Source organism: Rana temporaria, chromosome 10, assembly GCF_905171775.1.
Source record: "Rana temporaria chromosome 10, aRanTem1.1, whole genome shotgun sequence".
In the NCBI taxonomy this organism is placed as follows: Eukaryota; Metazoa; Chordata; class Amphibia; order Anura; family Ranidae; genus Rana; species Rana temporaria.
In genome coordinates, this window is record NC_053498.1 from 31080542 (window position 1) to 31107442 (window position 26901).

General features: G+C 43.3%; 1 protein-coding gene across 1 annotated transcript in view; it reads right to left on the minus strand.

The window, feature by feature from the left end:
* The window catches only part of LOC120915824 (SH3 and multiple ankyrin repeat domains protein 1-like), a 117679-nt gene extending 98620 nt beyond the window's left edge, over positions 1 to 19059 (minus strand). Inside the window, exon 1 of the mRNA XM_040326624.1 lies at positions 18956 to 19059. Within this exon, the coding sequence (XP_040182558.1) occupies positions 18956 to 19059 (104 nt within the window). The remainder of the gene's footprint in view (positions 1 to 18955) is intronic.
* Positions 19060 to 26901: the final 7842 nt, after the last annotated feature.

The window sequence follows — 26901 nt, forward strand, 5'->3', positions numbered from 1 at the left end:
CAAAAATTTTTATTTTTTTTTTTTAAATTAACAAATCTGCCTCTTCATCTTCTGCGGTGGATTCTCTTCCTCCTCCAACACTCGGTTTCTTCTTGTGAATGGGGCGCGCTGCATTCTGGGAACTGTGTGTATCCCAGAAAGCAGCCGGCCCATTCACAAAGCGCCGCGCTGCTCGCACATGCGCAGTAGGAAACGGGCAGTGAAGCCGCACGGCTTCACTGCCTGTTTCCCTTACTGTGGATGGCGCTGCCAGGATCGAGGATCGGCCTTGGCGGGGGCTGACATTGCTGGCGACAAGGACAGGTAAGTGTCCTTATTAAAAGTCAGCAGCTACAGTGTTAGCAGCTGCTGACTTTTAATTTTTTTTTTTTTTTTACCGGACCTCCGCTTTAAGAACCAATTTTATTTCTACTTGCAACTATCAAGACGTACGATATTGTCTTTTTATCAGTTTCCTGCAAAACAGCATTCAGGCATCAGTAGTAGCCAATCAGGGTCTGCTGCAATGCACATGTGCTGACTGTAATCTTAATAACCAGAGATGACAGCAGAGTGAGCACCCAGCAGTCTTCATTTCTTTGCCATCCTGATGCTACAGTGGAGGTGGAGAATCTGGCTGTGCTGCCTGGCAGGGTGCCTGGATTTAAAAAAACTGGCAGCAGCTACTGATTACTAATCCTTTTATAGTTAAAGCCGTTCCTAAATGTGACTATCCACTGAGTATTCAGTGTCCTGCGTGCTTGCCCAGAATTTACATTTAAAGTAAACCTATTAAAACTGTGAAAAGAAGAAGAGTTGACACGGCTTCTCTTTCAATAAGCAACACAATGGAGTTGATTTACTAAAGTAAAGGCAAATAGACTGTGCACTTTGCAAGTCCTGTTGCTCCAGAGCTTAGGAAAAGAGGGGAAACTCTACTGACTTTCATCAGCCAATCACATGCAAGCAAAAACTTTTTTGCACGTGATTGGGCATTCTTTGCAAAGTGAAGCTTCACCTCATTTACTAAGTTCTGGAGCACCTGCACAGTCTATTTGCCTTTGGGAAATCAACCCCTTTGTGTATTAAAGCGGAGTACCAGACTTTTGTTATGTTTATTAAAAGTCAGCAGCTACAAAAAGCATAGCTGCTGGCTTTCATACTGACCTGCTCCACTGTCCAGATCCGCTCCTCTCCCCCTGCGCTTCCATTCTAACTGTGGGCACTCACTGCGCATGCGCGAGTGGTGCTGCACTCTGAGTGCTCAGACGATCGCTTGGGACCTGTCATGCGTCCCAGACGATCGTCTACAGGGAGGGGCCGCCGTAGGCAATATGATGTATCGCCTAAGCGGTCCCTGGGCGGAAGGAGGAAGTGGGACAGGAAGTCCCACTCCTACTGAAGCCCCCCCCCCCCCCCAAAAAAAATGACATGCCAAATGTGGCATGTAAGGGGGCAAGGAGTGGTTTAAGTTTAAGTTCCACTTTTGGGTGGAACTCCGCTTTAATAACCCTTACTAATTCACACCTTCCAACTTTTTGAGAACGAGGGATATCTATTAGCAAAAGTATGTAGGCATAGGACACACCCCCTGCCACGCCCCCTTAAAGGAGAATTATACAAAAATAATGATTAGTTAAAGGTGCATTTTATAAACAACTATATAGATCAGACCAAAATTAGGGACAGTTTCTCTTAATTAGGGACAGTCCCTCGAAATCAGAGACAGTCCCTCAAAATCAGAGACGGTCACTCAAAATCAGAAACGGCCCCTCGAAATCAGAGACGGCCCCTCGAAATCAGAGACGGCCCCTCGAAATCAGAGACGGCCCCTCGAAATCAGAGACGGCCCCTCAAAATCAGAGACGGTCCCTCAAAATCAGAGACGGTCCCTCAAAATCAGAGACGGTCGGGAGCTATGCTATTTTGGTACAAGCATACATTACGAAAACAGCCGCCAAAGGCTTCAGTGTCATGAGGGCTTGGTTTGTGCTCTGACACTGTAAAGCGTGAGGGAGCCGCCAGTAACGGCACATCTAAATGAAGCAGCGGCCCAACGTGCCATTTCTTCAGTACGCATGTGTCGATCACTTCGGCACATGCAGACACAGGGGATATCTCCTAAACCATCCTGGGTAGCTACAGGTAATATAGGCTTACCTGTAGCATAAAGTTATAAAAATGGGTTTACAACCACTTTAAGGGGGCGGGAGGTGCAGTGGCGCTTTACCGTTGGAATTGCGCCGGTATTCAGCCGCTAGCTGTGCAGTTTTACCCCCCGCTAGTGGCCGAAAAAGGGTTAATACCGCCCACGATGCGCCTCTGCAGAGGCACATTGCCTGCGGTATAGCCGCGGTTTCCCATTGCTTTTAATGGGAAGGAGCGGTAAACACTCACGGAGCTCACGGCACGCGCACGTCCACAATGCCGCTTCTTAAAGGGGACATATATATATATATATATATATATATATATATACACGTCCTTTTGCCTGCCTGTGCCATTCTGCCTTCGTATATCTGCATGCGGCGGTTGGCATGTGGTTAATAATGCTTATAGTATGCCTGTAAAGTTTTTCCCGTGTTTAGAACAGTCCCTGCACAAAATGACATTTCTTAAGGAAAAAAGATAATTTTAAACTACTCGTGGCTATAATGAATTGTCGGGTCCTGGCAATACAGATAAAAGTCATTGAAAAAAAACGTGTTGCGGGCATGTGTCCTGGTACGGTTCAGGAGGGGGGCGCTCTCTCGTCTTTTCCTAAGGCCTGCCAGGTTGCGTGCTCGGATAATTTTGGCGCGAGGTTCCCCTTAAAATCCATACAAGACCTGATGGGCCTGGTATGGAATTCGGGAGGGACCCCCAACACATTTTTTTTTTTTAATTTTGGTAATGGACTGTGGGGGGGAAGCCATGCCGTTTTTTTTAATGACTTAACTGTATTGCCGGGGCCCGACAATTCATTATAGCCGCGAGTAGTTTTACATCATTTTGTGCAGGGACGGTTCTAAACACGGGAAAAAAATGCGCTACTTTGCAGGCATACTATAGACACCCCCAGGTACGAAATTTTAAGTAATATTTCACTTTCATTTTAAGCATTATTAAAATCACTGCTCCCCAAAAAACTGCAGTTTTTAAAACTTTTTTTGCATTGATACATGTCCCCCGGGGCAGGACCCAGGTCCCCAAACACTTTGTTTTATAATAACTTGCATTTGCCACGAACACCCCAAATTGTTTGCTATTCAGCGAACAGGCGAACACCCAATGAACATCGAGCTCATCCCTAATGGTCAACTTAACCTCTTCAGCTCCAGAAGGTTTTACCCACTTCATGACCAGGCCATTTTTTGTAAAACGGCACTAATAATTGCGTGCTCGTGCGACACTGTATGATTTCACCCAGGAGGGCCGCCCTGCAGCAGTACAGTATATAGGCATGGGGCGTTCCGGATGAGGTTAAGGGGCCCAATAAGAAAAGGGAGCAGTATGGCCTTACTGTGACCGCACTGCTGCTTCTATGAACGAGAAAAAAAGGCACATTTATAAAGATCATCTTTACAAATGTGTTGAGCGTTCTGCTGTCTTTTGGACTCAGTCATGTGACCTGTCAAAGTCATGTGTTTGGCCCTTCTTCAATTACAGAGTTGTCTCTGATGTGTTAAGCAGACAGAACTCTGCAGGACACTTAGACATGCAAATGTTTGCAAGGGCAAAACCTTTTTTATCTTTCAGTAATTTTTAGTAATTTCAAAAGAAAGCAAAACAAGTTGTGCACCGCTTATCAAGCAGTCTGTTCTTGTAGAGGATTGGTTCCCGCGACCTTCTTCACAGAGACAGGAGAGTGAGGAGAAATCCAAAATGTTGGGATTGTCCTGAGGACAAGAGGTTAGGGGAAATCTTCCAATAGAGACAATGGTTTAGGTGACATCTGTCTAGGCAGGGGATTCCCTTTACTTTTGGGAGATTTCCTCTCACTTTTTGTTGTGTCCCCAAGAGAGGAAGGGATGGGTGATCTCCCCCAGTAAGACAGCAAAAAAAAAAACATAATAGGGGATTTTATGCTTTCTTAATGCAATAACAAAAACAAAGGTTTTGGCTACACCTATATTTTAAAAATGCATTCAATTATTTTATTGAATACACAACTTCTTTAATGAGTAACATTTTAGAAGAAAAAAAATCACATAAAACGGCTTTATTTAAACTCAGGCATGTCCAAAGTCTGGCCCACGGGCCAATTGCAGCCCGCATTCTGGTTTAATGTGACCCCCCTGGTAATTTGGATATATATACCGGTATATCTTTTCTGGCACCCAGGGTTCGGCAAAAAAACTATTCTTCCTTGTCTTGCTGCGTTAACCCTTTATAGTGGTGTTTCTTCATAACCTTGAAGTGCTTTACAGATCCTGGTTCTTTGGATACACCAGAACCAACATGCACCCCTTTGAATAACTTCCGACCAGGCTCAGAATGGTTCATGTACCTTTATTGAACAGATTTCGGCATACCAGTTCAATATGAACAACATCCGTCTCCCTAAATTAACTACTTTAGTGTGGCTGCCCATGAGGTAAAAGTCCAACTTGACATTCACAATGGCTTGGATGCCTCCAAAAGTCCTGGTGTCCTCAGGGGACTGAAAGTCGCAGCAGTCCCAGTACCTCCAACCGCAGGCGACAACAGAACAAACCAAATTGGCTTCCAAAGGCTCCTAGACCTCAGCCTTCCCCCTTTGTATAGCATGGGTGGGCTGGCTAGGGACCACAACGTTTGGAAACTGAGCCAGCCACTAACTTGCTAGAACGAATACATTTCTTTTCAAATGTTTTTTATTGTATTTTTCAAAGATACACAATAAAGCACAAATAAGAGTCATAACAATACAACAGTTTCTTAGTCATACTATGTGTTCAACAGTGTGCCTGGGTAGGCTTCAAATTATCATTTTACTAAACAGTAACCATATAGGGCCTTAGTCCAGTTGGATAGTGGTCAGATGCTTAAACAAGTAACTAGCAATCCCTGTTTACCCCAACGGGATCATGCTGTAAACAAGGGATTATGGCTCATTATCTTATATTATTTAATAAAATCAAAATAAACATAAAGGGGTATCAAGGGAAGGAGGGGAGGGGAAGGTGAGTAGGAAGTTATCTTTTACATCCGGTCTAGTTTAGGAGTGTAGTCGTTCAGGAACACACTTAATAATTATTAAAATTCTTCAGAAAATTTGAGGCCCTAGGATGAGTAATCCATTCATTCCAATTTTTAATGAATTTACTTATGGTTCCTTTCCTATGTGCTAACATTAGCTCATAGTGAGCCTGAGTATTGAGTCTCTGGACAACATCAGATAAGTTAGGTGCTAAGGTAGATTTCCATAGTTTTGTTATGGTGAGTCTCGCTGCTGTAAGGAAGTTGGCAACTATAGTTCTAAATTGAGGAGGATAGACATCTAGATTTAAACCTAGTAGGGCTAATTCAGGTGTGAGTATTTTTAGATTACCAGTGAAGGATGCGATAAAGGAGGATACATTATTCCAGAAGCTAGATAAGGTTTTACAATCCCAGAGGGTATGTAACAAATTGCCAGTGTGGGATTCACATCTCCAGCATATGGGGGAGGAGCTAGGGAATATTTTGGATAGTCTGTAAGGGGTCAAATACCAGCGGTTTAGTATTTTCTGGGCGTTCTCCCAATGTTCTACACATGCAGAAGAAGAACTGTTAATATGGATGGCTTTTTGCCATTCTTCCCACGTAAAAGTTTGTGATAGATCCTTCTCCCATTTAATCATATTTAAAGTTTTGGTTTGAATTGGAAAAGATGAAAGTAGTTTATATATATGGGATATGCCTCTCTTCCCACTTATTTTATAGGAAGTGAAGAATTCCCACAGCGCCCTAGGGAGTTCCACACTTTTCTTTGGGTCAAAGTTTTTATTGAACGGTTTGGCTATGAGTTTATTCGTTATTTTATGTATGTCATCGGGTGATAGCTGATCAAAAAAATTGATTCCCTGTTTGGACCAGGGTGTGGTAGTAATTCTTACTTTACAGTAATCGATTACTCCTAGTGGTATTGGCATTAGGACTGGGTTACATGTCGGCTGTAATTTTGTTAGAGCAAACTTCCATGCTGCCAGAGTAGCTCTAATTGTTAGGAAGTTGGGTGTATTAATTTTTGGTAGAGCATAGCAGGCCATGGAAAGGGAAAATAGATCCTTCCCTTTAGACACTTCTCGTTCAATGTTCAACCATAATTTATCATTTGAATATCTGAACCAGTATCTCATTTGATCAAGGAGTGAGGCGAAGTAATATAGGCGTAAATCTGGGAGGTTTAGGCCTCCTTTAGCTTTAACCAATGACATAGTAGATAAAGCAATTCTAGGTTTCTTTCCCAACCAGACCAAGTTGCTCAATTTCAAGTTAATTTGTGTGAAAAATTTAGTCGGTAATGGGATGGGGAGGGAGCGGAAGTAATATAGAATTTTTGGTAACGTCTTCATTTTAAAGGCTGCTATTCTTCCAATCCAAGATAGTTGTGTCTTTTTAATAGACTGTGTATCTTGAGTGATTTGAGTTAATAAGGAGGGATAATTTGCTTCATACAGTTTATTAGGTGGGTAAGTAAGTTGAATCCCAAGATAGGTAATGGAGGGGTTGTCCCAATTGTAGCTAGATTGTTGTTTTAGTTTAACAACTAGGTCTGGCGGGATGTTCATAGGTAGTACAAAACATTTATTATGATTAAGAACGAATACATTTCAACCTGCCTACCTGCTATTAGCATAAGATATCTAGCGGCTCCAGGCTTTTTAGGTGATCAATAGGCAATCTACTTTTTGATCCTTTGTAGACCTTTCATTCGGGTGGCCTCTACTTTTTTGGGTACCTCTCTCTTTGTGATCTCCACTACCATCTTTTGGTTGATGCGAGTAAGAGTCAAGCACCTCACATTTATTCTTGAGCAGGCTATTCAGGGCACTTTCACAGCTTGCTGTCAAGATAGGTAGTGGCATCTCATTGACATGACTACATTGGTGTCTTTACTTTTGGTTGCTAAGAATTTTACCTTTTTAGAAAAGATTGTTTAAAAAAACATAAACCTAGGAGATGGTCAAATGGTTTTGAGAAAAAGTGATTCATACCAGGGACTACAGATTAAAGACTAGGGCCCAGATTCTCAAAAGACTTACAACGGCATATCTCCAGATAGGCCGTCGTAAGTCCGAATGGCCGCCGTCGTATCTATGCGCCTGATTCATAGAATCAGTTACACATAGATTTGGCCAAGATACGAGCGGCGTAAGTCTCCTACGCCGTCGTATCATGGGGTGCATATTTACGCTGGCTGCTAGGTGGCGCTTCCATTGATTTCCGCGTCGAATATGTAAATGAGCAACATACGCCAATTCACAAACATACGTACGCCCGTTGCAATTAGTTACGCCGTTTACGTAAGACATACGCCGGCGTAAAGATAAAGCAGGTCTCTAGGTGGCGCAGCCCATGCAAGGTATGGACGTCGGAACAAGCGTATCTTTTTACGTCGTTTACGTAAGTAATACGTGAATGGGGCTGTTCGTAGGTTACATTCACGTCACAGGCATTGAGCCGGCGTATCTTTGGGCGTAAATACGACGTGATACCGAGCATGCGCCGCTCGTTTGGCCATGCATCCACATGGGGTCACGCTTAATTTAAACACAACACGACCTGCCTACTTTGAATTGCGCGCGCTTACGCTGGCCGATTTACGCTACGGCGCCGTAACTTAGGACACAAGTGCTTTGTGAATACAGCACTTGCCTCTCTAAGTAGCGGTGGCGTAGCGTAAATAAGATACGCTATGCCCGCACAACGTAAAGCCGCCCTACGTGAATCTAGGCCTAACTTTCATAAAGGGTTTCAAATTTAGTCTGTTGAGAAAAACAACTCCAGTCAACGCCCACATACCCATTTACACACACTCTTTAATAAATTTACCATCTGTTTTTTTATATAAATTTTTGTATTTACTACTTCAGTAAACTGTCATTTGGAGTGGAATTTAATAAGATGAAGTACAGTTCTGGGAAAATAAAGTGTAAGTCATATAATCAACCGTGTCTTTTATTTCGTAAGTGTTCCGCTTTCATCAGGCACTGCCCCAGAGAGAGGGAAATTGAGGCAAAAGTATATTTTGAATCTACAAAAAAAATTATATGGCATTTCTAATAACCAGATGGATATTTTTGTTTGCTTTTGAGCTATACACAAAGACCTGCCCCCACAAACTGGCAAACTTCCAGCCAGAAATTGGCACACAATATAGGTTACTATAGCACTGATGCCAAAATGGTGAAGGTACACTCCAGTAAAATGTGACCTGTGTTATTTTAAGGAATCAAAATCTGTCTGTGATGAATTACCGGAAACTCAAGTTAAAATGGAATTTGACTCGAGACTGTTTTTTCAAGTTTTAAATTGGGGATGGGTCTCTGGTGCAGGAATCACGGGAAATCTGTTTGGCGTGAACATTGAAGCGATCTTTCCACTAGACTTTCAAATCTGCCATGTGTGTGGCCTACAGAAGTGGGATATTGGTTCATAGAGGTCTAACCCGAGCCATTCCTCTTTCAAAGTGGCTAACAGTAAATGAGCCATGTAGACTGGCCCTATTACGGGTTTGGGCTGCTGCCCCTCTGATGGTCTCAAAAGAAGATATACAGTGGATATCCAACTAAAGGGTGAGTGTTGAGGAGCACCCAGTACAAAGGTTAATGATAGGAGTTAAAGTCCAAATCTTGATCTTTATTGATCAAAAGATTTCAATGCATTTTGGGGGAAATACGCTTGCGCCTTCCTCAGGACTAATGTACACAAAAATGAAACATAATATAAATAACTTATAATACCCCCTGACCAGCTGGTTAAGCACAGAATCAGGTCTCCCTGAGGTGTGGAGTGCAATTACTCTGGAGGATGTGCTTACCCCAGTTGCCTCCCCGTGGGTCCTGAGGTATAACTTCTAACACAATGGACCATCTTGGTATCAAATTTGTGATAGAGGCCTAAATGGCGTCTGACCGGGGTCAGCATTTTGGCAAATTGGAAGTAGTATATATGGTCATATATCTGCTGCTTGAATTGGTGGATTGTTTTGCCCACATAAAATGCCCCGCATTTGAAAGTCATCAAATACACTACTCCCTCCGTGTTACAAGTTGCATGGAAGCGAGGGCGAAAACACTCTGGCCCGGATTCACAAAGCACTTACGCCGTCGTATCTCGAGATACGCAGCGTAAGTGCAAATATGTGCCTTCGTATCTGTGCGGCGTGCCCACAAAACTAGATACGCCTGAAAATAGGCTTCCTACGACCGACATAACTTGCCTACGCCGTCATATCGTGGGCGCATATTTACGCTGGGCGCATTTGCCGCTCCTATTGATTTTCTATGCACATATGCAAATATGCAAATGAGGGAGATATGCCGATTCACGAACGTACTTGTGCCCGGCGCATAATATATGCGTTTTGCGTAAGTCGTACGTAAAGTTATTCCCCATATATGAGGCGCAAGTCATGCTAAGGTATGGACCAGGGAACACAGCCGTCGTATTTTACGTAGTTTACGTAGTAAGTGAATAGGGCTGGGCGTAGGTTACGTTCACGTTGTAGGCAGTGATCCGTCAAATCTTAGGGAGTAGTTCCGACGTGATTCTGAGCATGCGCACTGGGATGCGTCCACGGGACGGCGCATGCGCCATTCGTTATTCGTATCTTTATGGCGCTCTGCCCATCATTTGAATGGGGTCACGCCTCATTTGCATTGCTCATGCCCACTTCCACTTATGACGACTTGCGCTTTCAAAACCCAGCGTAGATTCGGAAGCAAGTGGTTTGTGAATACTGTGCTTGCCTCTCTGCGCTGCGTCGGCGTAGCGTATATTCGATACGCTACGCCGGCATAAATATGCGCCGATGTATGTGTATCCGGGCCTCTCCGTTTGGAAGTTGAAACTTTGAGCCTCTTTGCACCCAGGGACCTTTGTTTTGTATATTGTATTATTAATCTATGTATTTATGTACTATTAAAACTATTTTTATATTCTAATGTGCCTACAAAGTCCAATTCTTTCTTGGAAAAATACATTTTCGTAATGCTTTTTTGTTCAACCCATACTTCCTGATTTAGGCCATGTCTCTGCACTTCCTGTTTGCCAGATTATTGTGCTCTCTCCAGCCAATATCTCACTGCTGCTGCTGCAGTCCTGCTGCTGCACACATCTTTGCTGCCACTCATTACCGACCCTTGGCTTTTTCCTGGACTATGCTTCTGCTTATTCCCAACCTGCAAGCAACCATACGTTACTGACTATTGGCTTGTTTACTGACTACACTTCTGCTTATCCTTATCTTCCATTCTTATCTGCTACTGCTACTTTAGCTATATACCCCACTGCTTGCTGTGCTTTGTAGTGCCTTTTCCTGTTTTACCATTAAAGGCTACCTTTCAAAGTTTTTTTGGTGCGGCCGTCCATATTTTCTTTTTTGAGTTTTTATCTGCTATTGGACCCCGGCTTACTCACCTCCTGGTGAGGTGATCCTGAGGACCATGACCTGGTACTAACATGCAGCAAAACCCATCTCCACCATCATGAGCTCTGATGAACACTGGTTAGTAATTGGACTCCACACCTCAGGAGAGCTTGTGTCATCCGACAGGGAGACCTGATTCTGCGCTTATCCAGTTGGTCAGGGGGTATTATAAGTTATTTATATTATGTTTCATTTTTGTATACATTAGTCCTGAGGAAAGCGTGAGCGCATTTCCCCCAAAATGCATTGAAATCTTTTGATCAATAAAGATCAAGATTTGGACTTTAACTCCTATCATTAACCTTTGTACTGGGTGCTCCTCAACACTCACCCTCACCCTCATACTGTAGCTATGACTAAGCACTAGTTTTAGTGCGAAACGCGTCAGCAGTCAGGTTTTATTTTATTTTGCTGTGACTTGTAGTGCTGTCCTTTTAATAAAAGGCTACAATTTGTTCATAGTGCGGCTGTCCAGAGACAATTTTTGTTCCTACTTTACCAGAGGAAGTCTGAGAGAGGATTCCATTTCCTGCAATGGACCTAGTGGAGGGGGGATGAGTATTGCCAACTTTAGTTTCACTTTAAAGGGGTTGTAAAGTCAGAAGGTTTTTAATCTTAATGCATTAAGATAAAAAGCCTTTTGTAAGCAGCCCCCGGCCCCCTAATATTTACCTGAGTCCCATATCTGTCCTGCAATGTCCACGAGTGTCTCGGCCGTCCAAAACTCTCCCTCCTGATTGGCTGAGACACAGCAGTGGTGCCATTGGCTGCTGTCAATCAACCTCAGTCAGCAAGCCAATCAGAGAAAGAGGGGAGCGGGCCTCCATGTCTGATTGGACACATGGAGCTGTGACTCGGCTCTGGTGCCCCCATAGCAAACTGCTTGCTGTGGGGGCCCTCAACAGGAGCGAAGGGCCAGGAGCACAGAAGAGAGACCCGAAAAGAGGAGGATCTGGGCTGCTCTGTGAAAATCCACTGCACAGGGCAGGTAAGTATAACATGTTGGTTATTTTTATAGAAAAAAAAAAGAAGACTTGACAATCATTTTAACATGTACGATAATGCATTCAGCATAAAAGGGGAGGTGCTACCCCAGTAGCCCTATATAACCCCAGCTTCCTGCTCCAGTTCATGGCCATCTGTGGCGGGGGGGGGGGACATGCATGACCACATTTTTATGTTGTACAGGTAAGATATCTCCAATTAGGATGGAGTCTGTCATGGGATATGGCTTGGCGGTGCGTACATAAGGGGAGCATGGGCCCTGCCCCCTCTCTCCTGCACCGTTCTATCCCCATAGATAGATTCATGGATTGCATGAATCTATGGTTGCCGCTGACACCCCCTATTCAGGTGTCCATCCCTTTTCGGGCACAGGGCACCTGAATTACACCGGCGGGTTTTTTGGAAGCCATAGGCTCTAATAGGCACCCACAAATGTGAACAGCGGGCGCAATGCTGGGCGTTCGCTGTTCACTCAGCTGTGTGTTAGCACAGGGAAGGAATTTGCTTTGCTAACACTGAACCACCTCTCAGCCAATCAGGTTGCTGGGTCTGTTACCTGATTGGCTGAAATGTCAGGCGCTGTGATTGGACGCCTGAGAGAGGATGGAAGAAGACATGGAGGACGTGCAGGAGTCTGCTGCTGACCCACTGTGAGACAGGTTAGTGCCGGGCAGTATCTGATGGGGCACAGTCGTAGCAATTGATGGGCACACTGGTAGCATTTGATGGGGCACAGTGGCTGCGTGGGATGGGCACAGTGGCTGCGTGGGATGGGCACAGTGGCTATAATCCATGTTTTTTTTTGTCCAGTTTGTTTGCAACCCCCCCCCCATGCCAAATATTTTGAGCACCAGCCACCACTGTGGCTTGGCATTGATTTTCATTTGGAGTGGCTCTTCCAGAACACAATAGCTCCACGGGAGGCATTCCCCTGCAACACTGTGGTTGCAGGAAAGAAATTTACTCTGTCTGACAGGAAGTCAGGTAAATCTGTGGGTGTTGTCACTGATGGGACATACATTTCTGCCTTGTTTAGACGATACACAGATTGTTATCGGCGTCGGCTACAAACGTAGCCAGTGGAAGGCTAAAGGCCGTTGAAAAGCTTCAGCTGTTCAGAATGAAGCAATCAAGGCCTTTATAAGTAGCCAGAGGGTTACCACTTGGTTGCTGCATCACTCCTAAGGCTGTGTGAGTAGGAGAGCAGTGCCAGAAAGTCTACTGATGAGGTGAGGAGACCATTGACTTTTTCCTGTGTTATAAATATCAAGACTACTGTTTGTGCTGTATGACCAGCATTGTCTGCCCAGCGCTAGGCTGAGCCAGACTCCTTAGATAGCTTCCTGTGTGGAAGGTAGACACCCAGAGTGGCTAGGATTTTATTTTAGGTTTGATTTTGTTTATGCTGTTTGGATGCTTGAAATTGTTTTCCAGCAAGATGACTGCCAGTCTGTATAAATTCAGTGTGTGGTGAACCCATCCAAGGGGTCACACACCCCGCTACCGAGCTAACCCCTCACAATGGCAATACAATTCTAGTGCAACGGCTTCCTTATATGTTTTCAATCTGTACTATCCGGAGTTCAGCTTAAAAACATGGTAGCTGACTACATTCCGTCTTCGGAAAGGCACCTAGCAATGATCCATTTTCTTCCACATGATACAAAATGAAACAATAGATATACTATCCTTGCTAGATCTCAGAAGCCAGTTACAAGTACAAATCCAAAAGGCCAAATTTGGTATTAATTCCAGCAGTAAGTAATACAACAATATGCCAAGCAACATTCTATCAAGCTGCACTATGTAGATTTCAACACACAAATACATCAATACGTTAACAGGCGCAGGTTATACTTTGAAAGAAAACGTTATCACATTGTGATGCTGCATGGTGAGTAATACTTCCAGCAGCATGTAGAATGGCAAGAAATATTCACAGCAATATGGAACATGCCAAGTAATATTCACATCAAGACTAAGCCAATAATATTCCCCGCAAAGCGTAATGTGCCATGTTAAATTCCCAGCAATAAGCAATATGGCAAATAATCAAAGTAAGGCATAAAATGGCAAGTGAGAAGCACATCGAGAATACGCCAAATAATATTCACAGCAAAATGTAATATGCAAATTAAAATTCCCAGTAATATGCAATATGCCAAATAGCAATCATAGCAAAACTAACATGTCAAGGAAGATTTGGAGCAAGCTGCAAATGGAGAGTAATATTCACAGTACGACATAGGGGCATTTTTTCTTTTTATATATTATAAATACATTAAAAAAATTCTGTGTCCTTACTATGTGAAGCTCTGAGCCATGTAAATGAGAAATAATAGTGAATTCCTCATTTTCAAATACTTATATAGGTTGCAATGATTTTAATAATGATTCACAATTTAAAAAAAGCAAAATGTTTCAAACATTCACCGTAATATAAATACTGCAAAGGTTACCAAGACCTGGATTCTCCATTGAAAAGCTGGAAATGAGATGTAGGCAACAATTCAATTGTATGCTGAAGGTGAACATCATTGAAAATGTTGCATATTAATATTTTTAGAATTCCACTCAACCTTCTCATGGTGTTCAGTGGCTGGAGGATCAAATTGTTAACTTCTTTATGACTATGCCCATAACATGTTAAAGTAGTATTTAAAAAAGGTGTATTAAACCCTCCACTTCTCCTTAGGTGGACGTCATATTATGACGTCTAGAGTTTAACCTCTTAAGACCCGGACCTTTAGGCAGGTAAAGGACCCGGCCAGTTTTTGCGATTCGGCACTGCGTCGCTTTAACTGACAATTGCGCGGTCGTGCGACGTGGCTCCCAAACAAAATTGGTGTCCTTTTTTTCCCACAAATAGAGCTTTCTTTTGGTGGTATTTGATCACCTCTGCGGTTTTTATTTTGTGCGCTATAAACAAAAATAGAGGGACAATTTTGAAAAAAATGCAATATGTTTTACTTTTTGCTATAATAAATATCCCCAAAAAATATATAAAAAATTTTTTTTTCCTCAGTTTAGGCCGATACGTATTCTTCTACCTATTTTTGGTATAAAAAAAAACGCAATAAGCGTTTATCGATTGGTTTGCGCAGAATTTATAGCATTTACAAAATAGGGGATAGTTTTATTGCATTTTTATTATTATTTTTTTTTTACTACTAATGGCGGCGATCAGCGATTTTCTTCGTTACTGCGACATTATGGCGGACACATCGGACAATTTTGACACATTTTTGGGACCACTGTCATTTTCACAGCAAAAAATGCATTGTTTACTGTGAAAATGACAATTGCAGTTTGGAAGTTAACCACTAGGGGGCGCTGAAGGGGTTACGTGTGACCTCATCTGTGTTTATAACTGTAGGGGGGTGGGGCTGGACGTGTGACGTCATTGATCGTGCTTCCCTATATCAGGGAACACACGATCAATGACAGTGCCACAGTGAAGAACGGGGAAGCTGTGTTTACACACAGCTCTCCCCGTTCTTCAGCTCCGGGGACCGATCGCGGAACTCCAGCGGCGATCTGGTCCGCGGGTCCCATGGTCACGGAGCTTTGGACCGGGTCACGGGCGCGCGCCAGCGACCCACGTCTGGGCACTTAAGGAGGACGTACAGGTACGTGCTTGTGCCCAGCCGTGCCATTCTGCCGACGTATATCTGCAGGAGGCGGTCCTTAGGTGCAGTTGCATCATCAGATAACTTCTTTTTCAGCTGGTGATTTCCTTTCATTTAAAAACAGCCGCCCCGCTGCCCTCGGGTGCTTCTACCGGCTCACCTGTGCGAAGAATGAGGGGTGGCAATTTACCATAGAGAATACCGCGGACCAGATGGTCCCGGTGGTCTCTATTGCCCTGTACACATGATCGGTTTATCTGATGAAAACGGTCTGATGGATTTTTTCATCAGATATCCGATGAAGCTGACTTTCATCAGTCGTACCTACACACCATCGGTTAAAAAACGATCGTTTCAGAACGCGGTGACGTAAAAAAACAATGACGTGCTACGTATTACGTAGGCGCGTCACGAGTCACAGCATTTCCGAAAGAAGCCAAACATGAAGAAGCTCTATACGGCGCCTGCGCAGTCAGCTCTACACGGCTCCTAGTCGGTGCGAAGGCGCTGTATAGAGCCGACTCGCAGCTCTGCATGTTTGGCTTCTTTCGGAAATGCCGTGACTCGTGGCGCGCCTACGCAATACGGGGGGGCGGGTCCTTATTCGCCGGGGAGAACTTTTTCTGAAATAACGTCAAACATCTGGGCGACCTCCCAGATGACATGCCTCCTCAGCATAGAAACGCCTACTCCCACGGGGAGAAGTACCCGGAAGCCAGATTGCAAATATAGATTAAGGAAAAGGGGGGTTAGAACTGCACCATGGCACCCAGACTTCGTGTGTTATAAAGTCAATTGGATAAAGTAGACTTCAGGGTTTAAAAGGAAGAAAGTCAATAAAATTCTCCAGGGGTTCCACGATCCTAATGTACGGAATGATGAATCCCACCCAGATGGTCCACACTTATTCCATATATAACTCGACTGCCAGAGTCATGAGCAGCTTACCAGATCATTGACTTCAAACAGCAGTCGACTGTGACCCAGCCGCGGCCTTTAAGGAGAGGGGGGGGGGGGGGAGACCCACTTCCTAGATGTCACTCACTCCCCAGAGATTGACAGAGGCGCAGAGTATATGAGAGAGGGTCCACCGTGATTCACAGCACGCTATGTGTGAAATCCCACCACCGATATTAGAAGCAGCTTACCAGAACTCCAATCATAAACAACAGTCGGCTATGACCCAGCCGCGGCCTTTGGGGAGATTCCACTCCCTGGATGAAATCACCACTTGCACCCTCGATAATTAACAATGGTGTCACCGCACAAAAAAGAAAACGGCAAACATAGCGTAACTCCGTGGGATAGGTTATTTATTAAAACAATAAAACAATAAAAAGGGTTACTCACATAATGTAGTAATCACAAGGAGCATTTGAAATTGCCGGCCGGCATGTAACAGAGCGAAGCCCTTACTCCAAACGTAATGACGTCACCGCACGTCCTCCCAGACGCGTTTCGTCATTCGACGTTATCAATGGGATAGGGCGTTGCGGTGCGTCATCCTATTAATAGGCTCAGACCCCACCATGAGGTGTGAGCAAATACGCAGCAGACGCCATCTTGGTCGTGGGCAAACATGCCCATACCCGACTAACATCTAACTGGACCCAGCTTAGTTGAATGAATGAGTGCATAAGCAGTGTTGTGATTAGGAAAATAAAAAATAAATAAGTGAGCAGTCTATTGTGAACAGGCACTAACGCAACAGACTGCAGAAAGGCATCAAGATCTAAATTGCAAGCGCACACTATACGCAGTGGCGGTACCTATAACGGCATATAGGAGCAAAGTGCCACCTAGTGGTAGCTTCACAATGGTGCAGCGACAATTCAAACAAAGAAAAAGGTGAAAAGGGATCCCTTAGGGAAATCCTCATGTGCATAAATCCATATAAAAGCTCGCAGGGGACTGATAGCTGCCAATCTCCGGAGCCACCGTGGAAAAAATACTACGTGTGTACAAGTAAAAATACTATGTGTGTACAAGTGAACAAATTAGCATAATTCTTAATTATGTGCAAAAAAATGTTTTAAGTGAAAAAGAGATTAGAATAAAAAACTTATATAAATACCTATAGTTCTTTTAATCATATAGGTGACAGTGTTAGAATAAATAATACTTAATATTTAAAACTATGTTGGTGTAAATGCAGAACAAACAGCATGTGACCAAAAATAAACATATAAAGATAAATGGACAATATGACCAAAAGGAGAGGGGGGGAAAAATTTAAATAAATAAATAAAAAAAAAAAAAAAAAAGGATAAAGGGGGAGGGGAAAAAAGAAGGGAATACTGGTTGATGGGGGCTGTGACACCACCACCCAAAAGGCAGCTAAAAAGGTGCAACCAGGTCATTATACCCTAATTGTGATATAAAGAATATTATGTATCTTATATTTAAGTGTAAACATAACACCTCTAGACTCTATACAGATCCCATGGAAATATAGACAGGCGTCTGCTGCAAATCTCCCACAGCCCACCGTGGGTTTCACAACTCAGACAGTAAACATTCGACTATATACATGAATCAGGAAACAAACAAAACTTATACAATAAAACAATACCTGGAATAAAAACCTAAAAAAGGGGATATATGCTAGGCGTTGTTAATGAATGCATTAACGTCTGTCTCTATGTTCAGACCGTAGGGGGCGTATGTTTTTAGCCGGTATATCCAGCTCATTTCCATCTTTGAGATGGACCTGACCAGATGGCTCCCCCTCCAATGGGGTTTGAATTTATCTATTCCAAGGAATAGCGTATTAGCTGGGTTTTTACCATGTTTGAGCAGGTAATGCTTCGAAACAGAATGGTTTCTGAAGCCACTTAGTATGTTGGTTATGTGCTCGTTAAGCCGGATTTGAAGACTCCGCTTAGTACGGCCCACGTATTGTAGGCCACAAGGGCACTGCAATAGATAGACGACCCCTGTGGAGGCACAAGTTATGCATGGTTTGATAGTGTGCTCCTGACCTGTAGCTGTAGAGTTAAAGGTGGTAGTGCGTCTCTGTGAGCAGGAATTGAGAGTACATACTCTGCATTTCCTGCATTTATAATAGCCCGTGAGTTGTTCAAAAAATCCCATGCCTCCCATGGGGGGATTGAGGACATTAGGGGCTAGTTGGGACCTTAGAGATTGGGCCCCTCTAAAAATAACTCTAGGTTTAGCTGGAAGAACTTCCTTTAATACATTGTCATTGAGCGCCAAATGCCAATGTTTGCTAATGAGATGTTTAATACTTTTATGTTGGACTGAAAAATTAGTGATAAAAGGTACATCCTTGGGAAAACCGTCGCCTTGTACAGTAACCTTATCAGCCAAAAGGTTTGCTCTATTGGTATTCAGAACACCTTCTCTGGCCTCCAATAGTGATTCCAGGGGATAACCCTTCTCTAGGAATCTGCTCGTCAGAACCTCAGCTTGATTTGAAAAATCGGCAGTATGACTACAATTTCTCCTAAGTCTGAGGTACTGACTCTTTGGTACTCCAGCTATCCAAGGTTTATAATGGCAGCTGTCGGTAGGTATAAACGAATTCCTATCTGTCTCTTTAAAATAGGTAGATGTTATAAACCCATCACCCTCTATTCTAATGGATAGGTCAAGGTAATGTATTTCGGACTGGCTCGCCTCGAACTTGAGCAGTATGCCCCTATCGTTCTGATTTAGGGAGGCCATGAAGGACAATAGGTCAACATGCTCACCAGCCCATAGGAGGAGGATGTCATCAATGTACCTTGCCCAAAGGGCAATCTGGGGTACATTGTTACCTAAGATGACATCCTCCTCCCACTTGGCCATAAATAGGTTAGCCAAGCTGGGAGCATATTTGGCCCCCATGGCTACACCCGTATCTTGCCTATAAAACTTCCCCTCGAACCAAAAATAGTTCGAGGCCGCTGCAAACTTTAACAGGGACATAATGAAATGGACCTGTTTCTCCTGTAAGTCCGAATCACGTTCCAAATAATATTGTACCGCCTCAAACCCCAAATGATGTGGAATGATGGTATACAGGGATGTCACATCAATCGTGACCATCCACATATCTCTAGTTGGAACTAGTCGACTGCTGTTTGAAGTCAATGATCTGGTAAGCTGCTCATGACTCTGGCAGTCGAGTTATATATGGAATAAGTGTGGACCATCTGGGTGGGATTCATCATTCCGTACATTAGGATCGTGGAACCCCTGGAGAATTTTATTGACTTTCTTCCTTTTAAACCCTGAAGTCTACTTTATCCAATTGACTTTATAACACACGAAGTCTGGGTGCCATGGCGCAGTTCTAACCCCCCTTTTCCTTGTTCTTAAATTTGTGCTTCGGCACCAGAACTGCTGCCTTCCCTATTTTTCATATATATATTTCCTTTGATTTATATATTTCTTGTGGTATATTAATTTATGTGCATTAATTATTTAGCTGGATAAGCGCAATTTTTACTATTATACTGTTTGCTCTTTGGCTTATTATTGCTGCTGTCCCTTTTCACCATGGACACCCCTTGTCCAGTCCCTAATATGGACATTTTTGATTTTAGAGCTAAAAAGATGTTGAATGTAGAAGGGGTTTTTGAGTCCTTCAAAGAAGATGAAACAGACTTGGGAGGGACCTTTGTCCGTTTAAAAAACCTCATGGTTTCAGAAAACCACACTAAATGGGACGTGGTTTATCTAGAAACATATGTAAAAAATATTATGGTACCTAGAAGCTTGAGGTGGGAACTGGCTCCCCAGAAGGGTGAGGCTGACCTGGAAGGTTGGTATAAACATTTAACCAGGCCGGAGTGACACTCCTCAGGTTCCTAATAGAGAGAAAGACCTCTAAACTATCTAGGCTCGATGATGAAATTAAACTCATCAGAGAAAAACTTAATCCTATTAAAGATTGTGATGAGTATAGGGACCGTTCATCAAGTCTCCAAAAAATCATGGAAAAGGAAGATAGGGAACAACGGATTTAGAAAAAGAAAAAATACAACAGAGACCTCACCGACTATCAGGAAGGAAGCGTCTTTAGTTGGCAAAAAAAACTGTTGGAGGAACAGAATAAAAATAACTCTAATGAGATGGACACCACAGTCCCTGGTGAAGGAAGATTTGACCCGCTTGGTTCCCAACGGGCTCCATTGGTGGTCCCTAAAAAGGCCACTGATAAAGTGAAAAAAGTGTTGGTCCAATCTTACCATTCCCCTAGAAGGGGCCAGGGACCGTCCAGAGGTGGTTACCCCCAAAAAGGCCAGGCACGCCAACCTAGTTGGCCTAGAACCGACTATGGACCGAATATTTATCAAGGTCCACAATATCAGGGCCCTCCACCCAAACCTAGAGGTCACCCCTCGCGGGGTAGGGGTTGGGTTCAGGGACCACAAAGTGGGAGTGGTCCTCATGGGGATTACCCTAATTGGTGGCGACCAAATCCAGTAGGTGATTCAGATCACCCATCCCCTTCATACCTAGGGGCGGAGGGGGGGTCTGGCTGGGATTATAATATCCCAATATCCAATGCCTTCTTCCCACTGAGTGATAGGGAGGGACCCGATTTTTTCCCCTTCACGGAAGAATCTCAGTATTTACCACAAAGAACAACTCTCCCTCCTACGTATCAAACTTACACTAGACCCCCAGTCTCTTCTGGCCAACCTGGCACCAATGGGTCTAATAGCTGGGGTTTTCACAAACCCACCCAAGGATTAAAGAGACAAGGAGAAAGAGAAGAGGAACTAGAGGGGGTAGGAGGAGCAGAGCAATTAAAGCGAGCAAGAACGTAGCAGGAAGGGGGATTTTTAACTTGAGTTCTGTAGTCTTGAGCGACTCTGAGAAATCGATCCTTGACAAAGGTCTCAAGTTTGTCCCACCCACCAATCTTGACAAATTCCATACTTTCATGGATATTCACAAATTTGTGAGAAAACTCAACATTAAAAGGTATATGTTGGGTATCTCACAAACTAATAATACAGTGACTAGCCAATATGTTCATTCTGGGTTAGCCAACGCATCCCTTTTTAACCCTCCAGGGTCCCTGGCACCATCTTTGAAAGTATTTAGGGACGTGCTCATTAGAGATCTTGATACTATGGAGGTTAAAAAAGCTAGACTAAATAAATCTCTGCAAGAGGGCCTGGATACCTTATGTAAGAATAAAAATCTTGTCATAAGGCCGGCTGATAAAGGCAGTGGTATTGTAGTCTTAGACAAGGCTGACTACTGTACCAGTGGAAGGCACTCGGGAAGAGCTAAATGTCCGGGTTTGTCTTGCCTTGGGTGCTTTAAACCCACGCTATGAAAATAATTTTACTGTTAGGGGTCCCCACAGGTTGGAAAGTTTTATCAAGGGGTCACGGCACTAGAAGGTTGAGAACCACTGCAATAGAGCAAACCTTTTGGCTGATAAGGTTACTGTACAAGGCGACGGTTTTCCCAAGGATGTACCTTTTATCACTAATTTTTCAGTCCAACATAAAAGTATTAAACATCTCATTAGCAAACATTGGCATTTGGCGCTCAATGACAATGTATTAAAGGAAGTTCTTCCAGCTAAACCTAGAGTTATTTTTAGAGGGGCCCAATCTCTAAGGTCCCAACTAGCCCCTAATGTCCTCAATCCCCCCATGGGAGGCATGGGATTTTTTGAACAACTCACGGGCTATTATAAATGCAGGAAATGCAGAGTATGTACTCTCAATTCCTGCTCACAGAGACGCACTACCACCTTTAACTCTACAGCTACAGGTCAGGAGCACACTATCAAACCATGCATAACTTGTGCCTCCACAGGGGTCGTCTATCTATTGCAGTGCCCTTGTGGCCTACAATACGTGGGCCGTACTAAGCGGAGTCTTCAAATCCGGCTTAACGAGCACATAACCAACATACTAAGTGGCTTCAGAAACCATTCTGTTTCGAAGCATTACCTGCTCAAACATGGTAAAAACCCAGCTAATACGCTATTCCTTGGAATAGATAAGTTCAAACCCCATTGGAGGGGGAGCCATCTGGTCAGGTCCATCTCAAAGATGGAAATGAGCTGGATATACCGGCTAAAAACATACGCCCCATACGGTCTGAACAAAGAGACTGACGTTAATGCATTCATTAACAACGCCTAGCATATATCCCCTTTTTTAGGTTTTTATTCCAGGTATTGTTTTATTGTATAAGTTTTGTTTGTTTCCTGATTCATGTATATAGTCGAATGTTTACTGTCTGAGTTGTGAAACCCACGGTGGGCTGTGGGAGATTTGCAGCAGACGCCTGTCTATATTTCCATGGGATCTGTATAGAGTCTAGAGGTGTTATGTTTACACTTAAATATAAGATACATAATATTCTTTATATCACAATTAGGGTATAATGACCTGGTTGCACCTTTTTAGCTGCCTTTTGGGTGGTGGTGTCACACCCCCCATCAACCAGTATTCCCTTCTTTTTTCCCCTCCCCCTTTATGCTTTTTTTTTTTTTTTTTTTTTTTTTTTTAATTTTTCCCCCCCTCTCCTTTTGGTCATATTGTCCATTTATCTTTATATGTTTATTTTTGGTCACATGCTGTTTGTTCTGCATTTACACCAACATAGAATAAATAATACTTAATATTTAAAACTAACACTGTCACCTATATGATTAAAAGAACTATAGGTATTTATATAAGTTTTTTATTCTAATCTCTTTTTCACTTAAAACATTTTTTTGCACATAATTAAGAATTATGCTAATTTGTTCACTTGTACACACATAGTATTTTTATTTGTACACACGTAGTATTTTTTCCACGGTGGCTCCGGAGATTGGCAGCTCAGTCCCCTGCGAGCTTTTATATGGATTTATGCACATGAGGATTTCCCTAAGGGATCCCTTTTCACCTTTTTCTTTGTTTGAATTGTCGCTGCACCATTGTGAAGCTACCACTAGGTGGCACTTTGCTCCTATATGCCGTTATAGGTACCGCCACTGCGTATAGTGTGCGCTTGCAATTTAGATCTTGATGCCTTTCTGCAGTCTGTTGCGTTAGTGCCTGTTCGCAATAGACTGCTCACTTATTTATTTTTTATTTTCCTAATCACAACACTGCTTATGCACTCGTTCATTCAACTAAGCTGGGTCCAGTTAGATGTTAGTCGGGTATGGGCATGTTTGCCCACGACCAAGATGGCGTCTGCTGCGTATTTGCTCACACCTCATGGTGGGGTCTGAGCCTATTAATAGGATGACGCACCGCAACGCCCTATCCCATTGATAACTTCGAATGACGAAACGCGTCTGGGAGGACGTGCGGTGACGTCATTACGTTTGGAGTAAGGGCTTCGCTCTGTTACATGCCGGCCGGCAATTTCAAATGCTCCTTGTGATTACTACATTATGTGAGTAACCCTTTTTATTGTTTTATTGTTTTAATAAATAACCTATCCCACGGAGTTACGCTATGTTTGCCGTTTTCTTTTTTGTGCGGTGACACCATTGTTAATTATCGAGGGTGCAAGTGGTGATTTCATCCAGGGAGTGGAATCTCCCCAAAGGCCGCGGCTGGGTCATAGCCGACTGTTGTTTATGATTGGAGTTCTGGTAAGCTGCTTCTAATATCGGTGGTGGGATTTCACACATAGCGTGCTGTGAATCACGGTGGACCCTCTCTCATATACTCTGCGCCTCTGTCAATCTCTGGGGAGTGAGTGACATCTAGGAAGTGGGTCTCCCCCCCCCCCCTCCTCTCCTTAAAGGCCGCGGCTGGGTCACAGTCGACTGCTGTTTGAAGTCAATGATCTGGTAAGCTGCTCATGACTCTGGCAGTCGAGTTATATATGGAATAAGTGTGGACCATCTGGGTGGGATTCATCATTCCGTACATTAGGATCGTGGAACCCCTGGAGAATTTTATTGACTTTCTTCCTTTTAAACCCTGAAGTCTACTTTATCCAATTGACTTTATAACACACGAAGTCTGGGTGCCATGGCGCAGTTCTAACCCCCCTTTTCCTTGTTCTTAAATTTGTGCTTCGGCACCAGAACTGCTGCCTTCCCTATTTTTCATATATATATTTCCTTTGATTTATATATTTCTTGTGGTATATTAATTTATGTGCATTAATTATTTAGCTGGATAAGCGCAATTTTTACTATTATACTGTTTGCAAATATAGATTATACGGTATGTGCAGCCTAAAGAGATAAAAAATTGTGGACTGTACATGTTAGAAGTATAAAGAAGTTGGTCTGATATAAATGTTATTTGGGTGAACCTCCGCTTTAAGATTTAAATCAAGCCTTTTTACTAGTGATATAAATCATGATTTAAATCAAATCCACCCTGTTGGCAGGTAAAGGGCTTACCGTATTTATCGGCCTATACCGCGCACTTTTTTCCCCTTAAAATAAGGGGAAAATCGTGGGTGTGCGATATACGCGGATACCCGCTTCCCGCGCTGTGTTTGAATGCCTGCGCCGACGTATACCGAGTGCAGTACACTCGGCTACATTCGGCCAGGCTCGGCTTCGCTCGTGCTCACGCATAAACTTCACAGAACGTGAGCACGAGCGAAGCCGAGCCTGGCCGAATGTAGCCGAGTGTACTGCACTCGGTATACGTCGGCGGAGGCGTTCAAACTGAGCGCGGGAAGCGGCGATTCGACGGGGAGACAGCGCGGGAGAAGCCGGGAGGACACCACCGAAGCCGCAGACGGACGCCAGACCCGACGGGGCCACCGATGGACACCGCGCAAGACACCAAAACTGTTAGTAGTAAAATGTTTTTTTTTTTTACAGGATTTGCTGGGTCCACATTAGGGGTGCGCGCTATACGCCGGAGCGCGCAATACCCCGATAAATACGGTATATGTCAAATAAGCTTCATAACACATTATAATGTGCCAAGTGGCATTCACATCTGCATGTAATATTCCAAAACTATCCACAGTAAGCTCTGGTACACCAATTCATGGTCACGGCATCATGTAATATGCCTGGTAATAGTCACAATAACATGGTACTGTATATGCCAAGCAAAATTCCCAGCTACCTGTAATATGCCAAGTAATATTCACAGCATAATGCTGGCTAAATAAAACTCACTGCAATATGTAATATGCCAAGTAATATTAACAGGAAGATGCAGTAGGCCAATTTTTATGCATAGCAAGATGTAATATGACAAGAAATATTTGATCAGATATAATAGCCAAACTAATATTTACAGCAAGATGTAACATGTCAAGCAGCAATCACAGTGGTATACAATATAATGAATATTCAAAGGATGAGGTAATATGCCAAGTAAGCTCCCCAGTGTACAGGAATATTTGCAAAAAGGTTTAACATGTCAGGCTAGACTTCTAGCAGGTCATCAGGTAATATGCCAGGTAGGTATTCCAGCAAGCTGAGATCGGCAAAGTGTACCAACCACAGAGAGATACAAGATGTCATTAATAGCAGTCTATAATATTCCAGACACCAAGATGTAATATGCAAATAGTCACCTAACAGTATTAGGGTTATCACAACATTGCATACATAAGTGTCACCTGTATAAACTGGCTCTCCAAATAAAAGAAGGTAGGAATGCAATTTCAGATATATATGGCTCAATATCGCACTTACTCTTAACCACTTAAGACCCGGACCAAAATGCAGCTAAAGGACCTTGCCCCTTTTTGCGATTCGGCACTGCGTCGCTTTAACTGACAATTGCGTGGTCGTGCGACGTGGCTCCCAAAAAAAAATGTACGTCCTTTTTTTCCCACAAATAGAGCTTTCTTTTGGTGGTATTTAATCACCTCTTCGGTTTTTATTTTTTGCGCTATAAACAAAAATTGAGGGACAATTTTGAAAAAAATGCAATATTTTTTACTTTTTGCTATAATAAATATCCCCCAAAAATATATATATAAAAAAAAAATTTCCTCAGTTTAGGCCGATCCGTATTCTTCTACCTATTTTTGGTAAAAAAAAAAAAAAATCGCAATAAGCATTTATCGGTTGGTTTGCGCAAAATGTATGCGCATTTTTGTAAAAAAATTTTTTTTACTACTAATGGCGGCAATCAGCGATTTTTTTCGTGACTGCGACATTATGGAGGACACTTCGGACAATTTTGACACATTTTTGGGACCACAATAAAAAATGCATTGTTTATTGTGAAAATGACAACTGCAGTATGGGAGTTAACCACAGGGGGCGCTGTTGGGGTTATGTGTTCCCTGAAGTGTGTTTACAACTGTAGGGGGGTGTGGCTGTAGGTGTGACATCATCGATTGTGTCCCCCTATAAAAGGGATCACGCGATCAATGCAGTGAAGAACGGGGAAGCCGTGTTTACACACGGCTCTTCCCGTTCTTCAGCTCTGGGGACCGATCGCCGGCTCCAGCGGCGATCGGGTCCGCGAGTCCTGGTCATGGAGCTTCGGGCACCCGCGACCCACGGCTGGGTACTAGTACAGAACGTACCTGTACGTACATGTGCCCAGCCGTGCCATTCTGCTGACGTATATGTGCAGGAGGCGGTCCTTAAGTGGTTAAAGAAGAACTTTAACTTCGTTTTTTTACTTTTATTTTATCCCAAAAGGGTCCAAGTGCATTCAGCACTTGGTCCTGTACAGATTGGTTCCCCTGTTGCAGAGTAAAAACTCATCTTTATTTTTGTTATTGTTGGTGACAGCTCCACCCTGTTCCTAAGCCCAATTTATGGATGTT